Source organism: Agelaius tricolor, unplaced genomic scaffold (genome assembly GCF_023055355.1).
Source record: "Agelaius tricolor isolate 1412-34295 unplaced genomic scaffold, bAgeTri1.0.p SCAF_8, whole genome shotgun sequence".
NCBI classification, from domain to species: Eukaryota; Metazoa; Chordata; class Aves; order Passeriformes; family Icteridae; genus Agelaius; species Agelaius tricolor.
Window position 1 is genome coordinate 41345632 of NW_027269268.1, and position 13364 is coordinate 41358995.

General features: G+C 37.6%; 1 protein-coding gene across 3 annotated transcripts in view; it reads left to right on the forward strand.

The window, feature by feature from the left end:
* SMIM14 (small integral membrane protein 14) overlaps window positions 1-13364 on the forward strand; it is a 56185-nt gene that overhangs the window by 35626 nt on the left and 7195 nt on the right. For all 3 annotated transcript variants that reach the window (XM_071432524.1, XM_071432521.1, XM_071432522.1), the window contains one exon: window positions 9467-9515. In XM_071432524.1, coding sequence (XP_071288625.1) covers window positions 9467-9515 — 49 coding nt within the window. The remainder of the gene's footprint in view (window positions 1-9466; window positions 9516-13364) is intronic.

The window sequence follows — 13364 nt, forward strand, 5'->3', positions numbered from 1 at the left end:
CTCTTATGAAGTGTATGTGGCATTCAAAGTTTAATTTGTGGTTGAATACATTACTTTGGAGGTTTTATATAGCATATAGTTTAAATCTCTATTTGAAATACAGACTTCAGTTCATCTCATAGTACAATTAATGATAATACAATGAAAAAAGAAAAGCTATTGTCATTTAAAGTCTTCTTGCTCTCTGTTAGTAACACCACAGAAAATGACAAACAAGAAAGCTGTTAAAAAGTCCACCTCTTAGTTATGTGGCTTGGTTATTTATCTGTCTTTCATTTTCCTTGACTAAGCAGGGCTTTGTTTTGTTGGGTTCTTTTCCTTCTTAGTTCATAATACCATGAAGATTTTATAGTCAGTGAACTGTGTATCTCTAATATACATAATATTTTAAAAGATATTTTGCTGCTTATTAGATTAACTTTGTGTATTGTTCATACACAAAGTTCTTACAATGTATATATACATGCTTAAGTGGCATTGAATTATTTTATGCTGAATGCTCTGTCATTTTCCGGAAGTAAACTGAAGTGAATTTTTCAGGGTTCTCCTTGGTGTCAAAATATGAACATTTCACACGTGTAAGTTTCTGTTGTATGGTCATTGTAATTAATAAGCAGATATTATGATCTCCAAATATTCCTAGAAAACACTAAAAATCTAAAATTTTTGGCTGTGACTTCAAAAATATAATTTCTAGTATGTAATACCCATGGCACCATCTGTTATGATTTGGTGGTGTTGTGTAATAACAATTTGGCTATTGTATGTTGGGTTCACTATTTACTCTATGGATATAGCAGTTAATTGGGAACTTCCATAAGAGGAAGTAAGCATAGAAGAAAAATATCACAAGATTTTCCATCCTCTGCAGATGCACAAGAATTGTCAAAAGACAATGACAGGTTTGTTAGTTTGCATGACTTTATCTCCAGTTCAGTCTCCTCCCCCTGCAAAACTTACTTTGACAGAAAGAGCCAGAGTTCAAGAATGAGGAACAACGAATGACAGCAAGTTGTTTTATTGGGGGGGATCTGTCAGACAAGGGGAATGCTTGTTTGAAAGAATCACGATGAAGGACATTTTGTGTACCCAGAGGAAATGGTTCCTGTCTTAGTTTTGGCAAAAGACAGCAGATCCCTAGATGAGAATGATGTTGTATTTAAACCTTTTTATTTCCCCTTTTTTCACTTACTTTGTAATACAAAAATCTGATTCCCTTATGTTACTCCTCTGGATATCGATGGTCTCTCAGTAGGTGTGGCTGATCTTGGCCCAAGGGTCAGTTCAAGTTTGAAAACTAGACTGAAAACACAGTTTATGTGTTTTCAGTCTACTTAAACACAGTTTAATAAGTTCAGTCTCATTAAATACAGTTTATGTGTTTTATGTGGTGAGGAATAATCATACGTAGAGCATCTTCCATGAAGACTGAAACCTGCTTATGACTGCTTAGAGTGGCCAGAAATGTCCAAGCAGGCCAGTAACACACATGACTTTGTGTCAAGTAAACATCCTTTTTCTGTCTCCTTCTGGTACAGTATTATTTGATTTACAAAAACTGGCTTCAGGAGTCTCTCATACTGGTTTTTACAAAAATGAGTGGTATGTTTTTTAACCCAAAATATTCCTAATTCTATAATGACCCATTTTGGTAAACTGCCAACAGTTCTACTTACAAACCACTGTGGGAATTACAACCTTGTGTTTTGTCCTTCAGTAGCTAATTGCAAAGTAATGGTCCATGCTTAGTTATGTTGCTATATCAAAACTTCAGGGGATACAGAGCAAATCATTCTTTATTTTAATCTCTCTTGTATTTTGATTTGTCACTAGATTTTTATAGCAAGAGTTGCAAATTCTCAAACTATTTGAACATAATTGGTTCAAAAACTCTTTTGTCAATCAAGTTTCCACATAATTCTTTTGACCAGGCCATTTTAGAGTCTTACATTTTCAAACTGGCATAGTCTGAGATAGTATCCAGCATCATATCCAGCCACAAGTCTTGGCTAAAGGAGACTTTGTGCAAACAGCACAAAATAAACACAGATTACTAAAATAGATATGTGCTGCAAATGGGGAAAGGCTCTCAAGATGTTAGCACAGCTAAGCCCAACTTAAGTCAGCAAAAGTGGCTTTCCCTACTGATGGGGACTTTTACTGAAAGCACACCAGAGCTATACCAAATACACTTTTATGTGTACACACCAGAGCTATACCAAATACACTTTTAAAATGTCCTTTAAATATGAAGGTTGCGCTGGAGACTTCTTACACATGTTCCATGGTGTTTGCCTTCTATTTTTTCATATAGCAGGTTCTACTTCTTCTAGTCTATAGTTTTTAGCCAAACATCCCAAAAGCAGGATGCTCTTGGGATGTTTGGCTAAAAACTCTACATTTTGCTCTCGCTTGCCCCTTTTGTCCTCTGCATTGAAGCTGATTCAAGGAGGACCTTTCCCAGCAGCTGAACTTTCGGTTGTTCATTAGGACAAAGAAGCTGTCATTCTTCAGAGGTGCAGGGGAGAAGCCTTCATGCACCTGCTTAGACACCAGCCCAAAAGAATAAGACAGAGGGTTGGAGTGGCAGATGGTAAGACTGGACCTGAGTGCTCTTGCTCCACTGACTTCCATTTTCCTGTCTTTCACTGAGTGCTCAAGGTACTGGTGTTGCACAGGCTAAGGCCAAAAACTGTATTACAGAATTCATGTACTGCCAATGCATGTCATAACCCAGAATCTAATTCTACTTCAAACAGTGTAAATGGAGACTATTTTCTAGACATATTAGAAAAGAAAAAAGCTGTGAAAAGTGGTGTCCACTTGAGTCTCTAAGGGGTTAGGAATCAGGACTTTCTGAACATGTCTGTCATTCTTTACATTTCCCATTCCTGAGCTTTCTAGTATGCTTGAAAGTACTTCTTCTTAACCAATAAATATTTGGAAAGAAAAGGAAAAATCTCTGTTACTCCTCATGATCATCTCAAAGTATGCATAGTGTATTGCAAGCAGTATAAAAAATCATGCACTGAAAATTCTTTCAGCTTGATATTCCAGAAATAATTAGTAGATCTAACCTGTACTATGAATGGCTGAACAACGATGACCAGAGATGTGTTACGGCAATCTCTTTTGAGGAAAAACGAGAAAATTATGCTTTTTCTCTCAGGCCTCATGTAATCAACACTTAGAGCAAACTGTAGTTTGTATCTTTTGGAACTGTGAGTTCTAAGCCTTTTCCTCAAGGCTGTCTATGTGGGAGTACACTTTTCTTTTGCTAATATGCATAATTTTGGAGAAGATACTCAACTATTAGGTCAAAAAGCCTATACGTATTTTGGTTTTACATTTTAGATGTAAGTTTTCAAATCTCCTCTGGGGAGATATGTATGTTGTTTGTGCACATTTTCAGATGCCTCTGTTTAATATTCTGGCTTGTGTATTTGTTGTCTAGTAGTTCACATAGCCAGAGATGCTGTGAGCTCCTTGTAATGGTCCTGATCATCACTGTTTCGTCTTCTTTTCACTGCTAATTCATTCTGCTTTGCATTCAGTAAAAGGAGGATGTCATTGATATCATAGGTAGCAAAATTATAAAATAAAGTACCAGTAAGTCAGGCAATTGTAGGGAAGTGAGGGAAGTGTGAAAAAGGAAGGTCTGTATGACACCAAGGTGAAACAGCAATCCCAGAACAAATGAAAAAATGAAGAGAAGAATGTGTTAGTGTCCAGATCAGGGCTCCAGATTGTAGTGGTCCCCGGGACTTCTGATGCATCTTCCTCCATAAAATGTAATGTCTTTCAATATGAAAGTTAATGTTCTCCTTCTGTCGTTACTGGCTGATTATTCTGGGTTATTATTATCCTAAAAGTTGGTTTGTGGTCTAGGAATATTATTTTGAAATGTAGCAACCATCCTCCTCTCTCACTTGCAATTGGGGAGAAAATTACATGCCATCTCATAGGACCAGGCTCTATATTTTTATTTCAAACTGTTATTCTGTCCTTGTATGAACAATAATTTATTCTAATTCTGCATATACTCATAGAAAATTAAGTGGGGAAGGCAGTGTTCACTTTTTCCTTGTTTGTTCCTCTAAGAGAAGCTAGTCTAGTTTAAGAGACAATTAAATTCCATCAGTATGCCATTCTTTTCCTCTTATTTCTCTTTGCCAGCTTGTAGCAGACTAATGCACGTAGGTGTCATTTTTTGCATCTTTAAATCTGAACTCTTACAGATAATGCTGCAATTCAATTTGCAGCCTGGCTTATATTCAGGGCTGGCATATCCTACCATAGCAATTTATTTATCATGTTGTTTACTAGATCGTTTATGTAGTTTGGAGAGAACAGACGTGGCTGCCAACAAAGCTTAAACAATGATTTCATTACCCAGAAGCATGAGATTGCAATCAGGAGTATGCCATTGCGTTCTCATCTTCTGGCATTGTTGGAGAGCAAAAGCAGAGCTTCCTGCTGGTCTAAATAACAAAAAAGTATTTTCACAAGGGATGATACTTTGCCCTCATTATCACGTAAAATTTTCTATCAACACTCTTTCTGATTCCATTTTAAATTTACTTGTATTCATGGAATAAGTGACCATATCAATTTAGTTGTTTGCTTTCCTACTTGACTATTCTTTTCATTCCCACCATTAGGTATTTTTGCTCTCTTATATTTGTACCTGTTTCATCTATTTCTTTCACACATTTCTCTGGGCTTTCATCCATCAAAATTTCTTGTATGGAGGTCTTTCCCTGACCTGTCTCATGAACTTACTAACTTTTCATTTGTGTCTTTTCCGAGGACTTATTTCTGCTTTGAGTGGACTCAAAAGTTCTTCTAAAATGTAGTTATTTTATCCCTACATAAAGAGTATACTAATAATATATTTTCACCTCATCTGCCATTCTCACTAGACTGCTTTGTTCCTGCCATGAGTCCTGTTGTTCTTGTTCCATTATCTCTTTAGTACACCATTTCTGGAGTTGGAAAGTGCTTTTGCACAGGGATTATGCTGCTGTTTCTCCTGAAAAAAACTGGTGAGCTGTCTGATCATTGGTATCTCCCTCATATTTGTATGCTCTGTCCTTTTTTTTTTTCTAACTCTTAATAATACATTTAACTCTCAAGAAAAAGAGTTCACACTGGATAGAAACCCTGAATCTTTTTTTCAGGTATATGTTATTGACTTTCATTTTAAAAAAATTGTCTGAGCAGAGATTGCAGGATCAGTCACAGAGATTTTGAGACTGTTGAACTCTGGCATAGCAAACTCTGAAAATTCACCTGAAGAATTTCACTAAACTGCTCTGAAGAGGAAGCAGAGGAATTAAAGCAAGAACTATTTACTATATAGATAGACAAAGTGTGCATTTCGTTCTCCACAGCAGGTATCTGTGATGAGCAATGCAGAGCAGCTTAACTTCTTTCAAGGAAGACTGAAATTGTCCTAGTGGCTGAGGTCCCCATGGTGGAAAAACAAGGTCTCTGTTTAGCTAGATGAAGCTGTTTTCACTGGGTTTACTATTTCACTTGGACTGCAGTGATTTTGTGGAGCAGCTAAAATGCAGTGAAACTTCACACCCTGTTTTCACCACACAGTGGCATGTTTGTGTGCACATGAAAAAAAAACCAAAACAAACTTTAATTAATACGGTGACTTCCCAAAAGAGTTTTCAGAGGCCACCAGCAGTGTCCCTTTACTGTGGCTGTTCACATTTTGTTCACAGCTGGGGACTGTAAAAAGTGGAGGTTCTCACTGCTGAAAGCTGTGCAGACTCCTACCATAACATGGCATCTGCTGAAAGAGGAGCAGCAGGACACAGGTTTCAGGTGTGCTTGATGGGTGGATGCTGTTGATCCACAAGATGGCATGTTAAAACTGTCCTTCTCTCAAAGGAGCAGCATCTAAACACGGTTGTGTTAGTGTGAACTGGGGCTAAAAGCTGTTTAGCTTTTAGCTTTGTTTTCTTTTTCCAAAAGCTAATTTGGAAAAGGAAAACAAAGGAAGAACAGTTTCAAATTGGAGCTAGGAGCTGTTCAAAATGTACCTTTTTTTTTTGCAATGGAAAATTTGAGCGTCATGGGGAAGGAGTGAGGAAGAGCCCTTTTCTCTTACCACTGGAAGTAACTTGGTTGCTTCTTTTCTCTTGGTATTTTGTTGAGTTTAGATTCACAACATGTCACTAAGGGGGCACTGATTTGCTGTGATTCTGCCATTCCTGCCTCTTCCAGGAACTTATCAGGGCTTTCATAGAAACCAAATATTCCTATTGACCAAGAGTTCTTGTGGTTTGGGGATTATTAATTTAAATTACTTTAACTTAAGCAATTCAAGACTTTAAATGTACTTGGAGGAAATGAAAGTTCACAGTTGTATTTTAAATAATATACATTTGTAATTAATATTTTTACTTTTATTTTTTCAAGTTTGTACTGTACTAAAACTGTAAATTTTTGATTCTTTTTAGCTCTCTTCTAGCTTTCATGCTATTTATAACTTGTGTTTACTTCATTGTGGACAATAAAAAACAAAGTAATTCATTGTTTGGCTCATGTGCACTAAGCCATTTATTATATTTGAATGACAAACTGCACAGACAATGTTAAAATTTGGATATGATCCTTTTTATTAATAGAATAAATATTTCGTTTCGCAACATTTTTAACTCTCTTGTTGAATACGCCCTTATGTTTCACTTGCCTAATTTTTGTGTTCTTCTTAAGGGACTGTGTTAGAATATATGGAAAAAGATGAAAAGGCTGTTGCTGACTTTAGTAGATGTTAGATCAGACAGTCAGCTATTAATCTTTCACTGAATTCACACTTTCAGCCACACAAGGATCTCAGAAGTATTAATAAAATCAAAATCATTGTTAATAATATTGTTTTTAAGTATCTAGGAGTTAATGTATTTGAAGAATCACTTCTCTGTTCAAATTTTTCTCATCAGCTCTGTAGTGTTCCCAGTCTGAAAACTTTGAGTGTATTTGAAGTCTTTTTGAGGGTTTTGTTGAGAACAGGTGAAGTCTGGTTCAGCTTTATACCATTATTCCACAAACTTTCATCCAAACTTCCCCTCCACATTGGATTATAAAAATCTTAATACAAAGGACTATTTATTTCCAGTGCCTGATAATTGCTCTGTTTTCAATTGCCTTGCTACTGAAATGTTGCACATTGAGTTTTTCCCAACAGTTGCTGTGTTCCTTAAAGGGTGTTTTTTGTCAAAAGAGAGCTAATTGAGAGAAGGAACATTCTTCTTTCAGGGAAAGGCATTACCTTTCCCAGCCATTCAATTTACGTAAGCGTTTCATACGTGTGCCAGAAGAGTTTCTTGTCCTTTGACTAAATGAGTGACCACAAGGAATCAGATTCATATTGGGTTACACAGTAAGGTACTTGTTGACCTGAGTGAATTAAGAAAAACCTCTTTTTACTGCTGCCTGTTTTTCATGATCTGCTGTGTTTCATCCCACAGTGACAATATGCAGCCTCTTGCTGAGCTGTTAAAAACAGATTTGTTACCTGGCTCAGAGAGACATCCTAGAGCTTTAAAAAAGTTGTACTTGGACAGAGTGTGACACTTAGAAAGGGAGATAACTGATACTGTGGCTAGAACACCCCCAAGCAGTGTTCTATATCTAGGAAAACTAGATAAACTGTATGAGGACTTGTCATCCTGGGGACAGAGGGGGATAAACGAGATGCTTATACAATGTTTCTGACCATGTATCTGTTGCTCATTTTAATTCTGGTCATCCTTCTGTGTTGAATATCTGTAAACAGTGTTTTAAGTAGAGATTATAAATTTAGCCCCTCTCAGAATTAAACTCTTATACAAACAGAAGATAATTATGTTGCTGAGCTCTTTAAAATATGGGTATAGAAATATCCAGCTTTCCCAGTTCAGAAATCTTTCAAATATTTCAAATGGGTACTATTGCTAAAATAAAACCTCCCCTTTGTAAATTACTTCCAAAGCTTTAAAAAAAATGAGTTTTTATATAAGAAGGGCAGGAAATATGCATAGTTTGATAGATCTTTTCCTTTAGTAAGAAAGAGAAGTATTCTGCCTGAATTTCCCTCAGTGCTGTTTTTAACTATAGAAATAGCTGGAAGGTTAAATTCAGCCTTCCAGATTCCTTCCTAAGAGACTTCTTTGTAGTCTCAGTAAATTTGCTAATAGATCTTAATATATTAATGAAAGAATTAATGTCCAGTTCTGGACAGATCAATCTCCAGTTGCATTTTTTCCTTTTTCAAATGTGTCAGTCATTGACAATCTTTATGATAAAAGCAGGAGCTTATACTTTCCCAGATGTCTTCCTTCTTTAGTTCTTCATCTGTTTCCTTGATGTGTTTTGCATAATATGACTACATACATTAAGTCAATTATGCCAATACAAGGGGAAATGGGTTTTGTGGAAATGATTCATTATTTCTTACATAAAGAGCACCATCTTTTTGTCTATTTAGCATTTGTATATTTACACTTGTAATAAACAGATTAGCCTGTTGTGACAAAAAGTGTTGGGATTTGTGACACGACTGTATCATAAAACCTGTGAAAAAGCAAATGTTATTTCTAACCAAGTAACAATTCTGTACTTGTAAAAACGTTTACTAATAATCCATGTAGTTTACCTAAGCAGAGTATAGAATGTAATTCTATAGTGCTGCACATTAAATCCCATCCATTTGACATCTCTGATCTGAATAAAGAATGTGATATTTGTCTTTCTTTTTTGGCTCCGTCATCTGTAAAATAGCTGCACTGATTTGCAGGTTAGCCAGTGTTGACTTTTCTTGCAGTAGGCAAGCTTACCTAGCCTGTAAATCAAATAGTTATTACAGTCACTAAAAATGTTTTAAATTTTATCCATCAGTAAAGAGAAAAACCAGTAAAATACATATTAAAACCTGCTTTAAAAAAAGGGTCTTGGGGGAAAAAATAGTAAGTAATAAGTTTAAATGTGAAATATTAATGCAGCTTCTCTGTGCATAACATTATCACAGTCTGATCATGTATTGTGATGTAATCACAGAGTATTTGAATGTTACTTGATTTAGATAATAGTAAGAACAGGTATTCTGGGATTTATAATGAACAGGTGTAGAGAGTATATCTGTATATATATATATATATATCTATATATATATATATATATATATCTCCCCTATATCACCACAGATTCTTTTCTTTGAATTTTGAAAGGTATTAAATGGCTGCATTGGAAGCAATCACACTGTAGTCAGGTGATTTAAAGGTATTATGTAAATAGTGTTCAGAAACTATCTACATACCTGGGATTCTTCACAAACCATAAGCCAAGTGTGATCCAGTAAAGTATCATTTATTCTTGAATTTTAGTCTGACAATATATTTAATCCTGATTTCAGTAAAAGCTGACCAAGACTTATTGTTAAGTGTCATGCTTTTCTTTTTCTCTGTTTCAGCTGAGACAATCCCAGTCGTACTGCACAGACACAGAATGCCTTCAGGAATGTGAGTAACTGTTCATATCAGGTTCATGGAAGTAAAATGAACAGCAGTAATTAAAACACAGTCTGACTGTTCTTTAAAATGCAGCAGTTGATTTAATGTTATGGGAACATATTACAGTAAATCAAATACTACAGTAATAAAATTGATATGCTGGGGAGTGGTAATTTCTGAGAACCTGTGATGAACATTTGTACATTAGAAGCAGCATTGATGAGAATCCTGGAGGTATCAATAAACCAGCATAACCATCAATCAGGCCCCAAGCATTACTGAATCTTATTGTTAGCCTCCAAATAGGATAATTTGAGAAATGAGAGGGGAAAATTTGGAAAGTGCTTTATTTGTCCTCCTCAGATTCAGAGCAGCCTAACCAATAAAGAGTAGATACTGAGCACAGACACACACACACATGTGTTCACAGCTGGGGCTGGGTGATGAACTGTCTGTGCTGTGACCCCTCTACTCCACTGTGAGGAAGAGGAGGCTCTGACTCATAAGCTGACATCCACCATGACTGCATCTCTGTTGATTTGGCGCCTGTGTAGTTAATGAAGCAGAGGACTGATGTGTACACTTCCTTGGAATTTGCTATGAAATGCATCAAAAAACCTCTCCCAAATAGTGAACAGTACTAGATCAGTCAGACATTACCAGAATGGACAGTGAAGCATAGCTGTGTGGAGGTTATGCAGTAATGTAAGCATGCCCTGAGACACTCCCTGAGACACTTTCCATGAGCTAGAGTGAATGCTGTCAATTGTTTGTAAATAAAAGTGAAGTGGGTCTGTGTTTCCTACATCCCTTTACCAATTGAGCATGTGAACTCATTCAGCTTGCATCAGGACTGCTGTGAAGCCTTGAGGGAGCAGCAAGCACCTGAGCAGTGTTCTTGTAAGCAAGAGCTGCTGGTGCCTGTATCTTTTATAGGTCTAGGAGCAGTGCAGGCAAGGTTTCCAGCATCTTGGAGAGAGTGCATGGCTTCATTGACCCTCATGTTCCTCCCTCTTCACTCTCCTGTAAAACCTGTTTAGAGATGGGCATGCAGCTCAGACTCGCACTGGGCTCTGCCAGCGTGGAACAATCCCAGATTCAGTGCCATGCTGGGCTGAAGGGGAAACTGAGCTGTCCCACATAACCCCTGAAGAAAAGATGGTGTGGTGCACATGTGCTGTACCGTGCTGCTGGCTTACTCTTTCTCTATGGGCTTTCATCACTATTCCTCTTCCAAATGCACCTGGGCAGACTTTTTAGTCTCCCACACCTTAGACTTCTATGTAGGTTTTTTTAATCACAGGCATGTAGGAAAGAGGAAGATGATGGGAGACAGAACATTTTCTCTATTAGAAGGAGGCAGGGCATGGAGCTTTCTGAGCTTTAGTCCACGGTCAAAACCAAGCAATGGTAGGTCATTCTCATGCCTTGGGAGTCTTGGATCATTAGTATTTATGAAACTTTTAGACTAAGGACTGTATAAATGAGTAAGTTCTGATATGTGTGGCCACAAAGCCTGTGCTATAGCTTTAATGTTACCAAGCTATATAGTACAGTGGGGATTTGAATGGTTTGCAACAAATAGCTTTCCATTCTGAGATTCTTGCAATAACTGTCTGTGCAGATGCAAGCAATTTGGCAGCAATTGTTCCAAACCAGTGGTTTGTTTCAAAAACCAAAGCAAAAATTACAGAGTAAATCTTTTCCTATGTTATTATAATGCTTAAATTTAGTTCTAGCAAAGGTATTTTTCTGCTGATGCAATGACACAGTCTGCATATTTGTCGTATTATTTTGTGGTGCTTCTGTGATGTTGTGCTTGTGGCAGTCTGTAAGACCCCAAGAGTCAAAGGCAAAAATAAACAGATTGAGCCTGGAGACGCTTCTAGAGAGGTTTTCAGAAACATATTAAAGTAATTCTGGGCCAGTCTTCTGTCCATTGCTTCATGCTGGTTTTATGAGCTGTAAAGTGATGAGCTTACGTTTGAGGTGGGTCTCCTCTTCCCTAGGTCCCACAGCTCCACTTCCTGGTACTTGTTGACTTTGATTTCTCTTTTCAGAATCTCACTATGAACAAGTTTGTTTCACTCTCACCAATTCACTCATTCCCAGAATTTGGTCTTCCTTCTGGAAGCACAGCTGGGAATGTTGTCATACACAGATTCTTAAGTTGCAAGGTTGTGGAATAACTGATGAGATGTATGTGGTTTTGTTTTGGGAGACGTCAGGGTTGGGGTTCAGCCAATGTAACAGCAGCATCATGTGTTGTGCTGCTGCTACCAGCTGGAAACTCTCAGAAACACCCTCTGTTGATTCTTCTGAGCACGCTTTGTTTTTCCAACCCTTGATTTAGGTTCTTTTTTTTGTTGTTTTTTAGAGCCATATCAAGGCAGTAGTACCAGGTTTCCCTCCTTCACTTTTTTGTATTATCTATAAATTCTTACTTGCAGTTGTTGGCACCATTATGTCATAGTGACTCCCCTGCAGAGTTTCCTGCCAGGGTCAGGACCAGTGCTTTTGGATTTAGGTATAGGAAGATATGAGCACCACTTCAACAAGCATTTGGGCCCTCTGCCTGACGGCTGTTCATGGGCTGGTTCTCCATCAGAGTATCTGCTGTGCATTAAAGCATGTGTCAGAGTCTGATGACTGTTCCCTCAATTTCAGTGGGTGCCTTGCAGAAAAGAAAAGGCTGTAAGTTTTGAATAGGCAGCACATTTAATATTCTGTTGGGATTGTTAATGCTCAGCAGATCAGAAGATCTTAGAGTTTCCCTTGAAATGAGCAATAAGAGCGGTAATTCCTTTCTGAATTCTATGTAATGCAAGTGGAGCACAGCGCTTCTCTGACGTGTGGCAGTTGCAACATCAGCGACTCATCCAGCCTAGGGAGGGTCCCAGCTGGTACTGATCTGCTCTGATGGCTCATGGCCCTTCCCAGTCAGCCTTCCCTTTCCCTGTCAAAGGAAATGAGGGGCTACTGCCAGAGTTTTTTCTGTGTTCTAGCAATTCCCAGACGTTGACACCTCATATTTTCAGCACTATTCTCAGTGCTCTGCTACATTGTAATGTGGTCAGAGGTGACTGTCTCAAACGTTGTCTACTCTACTTCCAAACTTTTATGCAATTTAAAGTGAATACGTACATGTGATTCATCTTGATTTGTATTCATCTAGGGCAGTCACAGCAGCCTAACCTAGCAGCTTGAAATGTCTGCCAACTCTTCCCTCCCTTTTCTGGGAATTCCCTTCTCCCTTCCTCTGCTGCTTAAGTCCGTCTTGGCTTTCTTTGGGTTCCTTATCCCTGCCTTTGAAAGTGTCAGCTTGCAGGAATTATCTCCTGAAGGTCCCATGGGCTCTTTGTCTTCCCTGATTATTAATTTCTAAAATACCTCTCTTCATTCAGTTTTATGCCTTTCCTTCAGAAGAAGCAAGGCTTAAAGCACCATGAAAAGAAGACATAAGTCAGAGACCATGCTTTTGCCTTCCTGCATGCAGAAGTTTAACAGTTTTTACCAGGGTCAATCTGTTTATACTCCAAGAGAAGGTATTTCTACTATGAGAGGGCAGACAAAAAGCACCACATGGAATACACTTTTACAGTAAAACAAATTAAATTTCTCCTTTCTTGAGAGTACAGCCTCACTCTGAAGGAAAAACTGCATTTTAAAAGCACTAAGTTCATGTAAGGGTATTTAACCTGGGCACTTAGTAGTTGTAATATTGTATTCTTGAGATTTCAGTTGCACAATCAGGAATTGGTTGACCTTTAATCTTTAAAAACTCTTTTTACCAAACTCATAATTTTAATAGCTTTTACTGCCTTTTAGAACCTCAAATGAATCTGCAAACATCTGTCA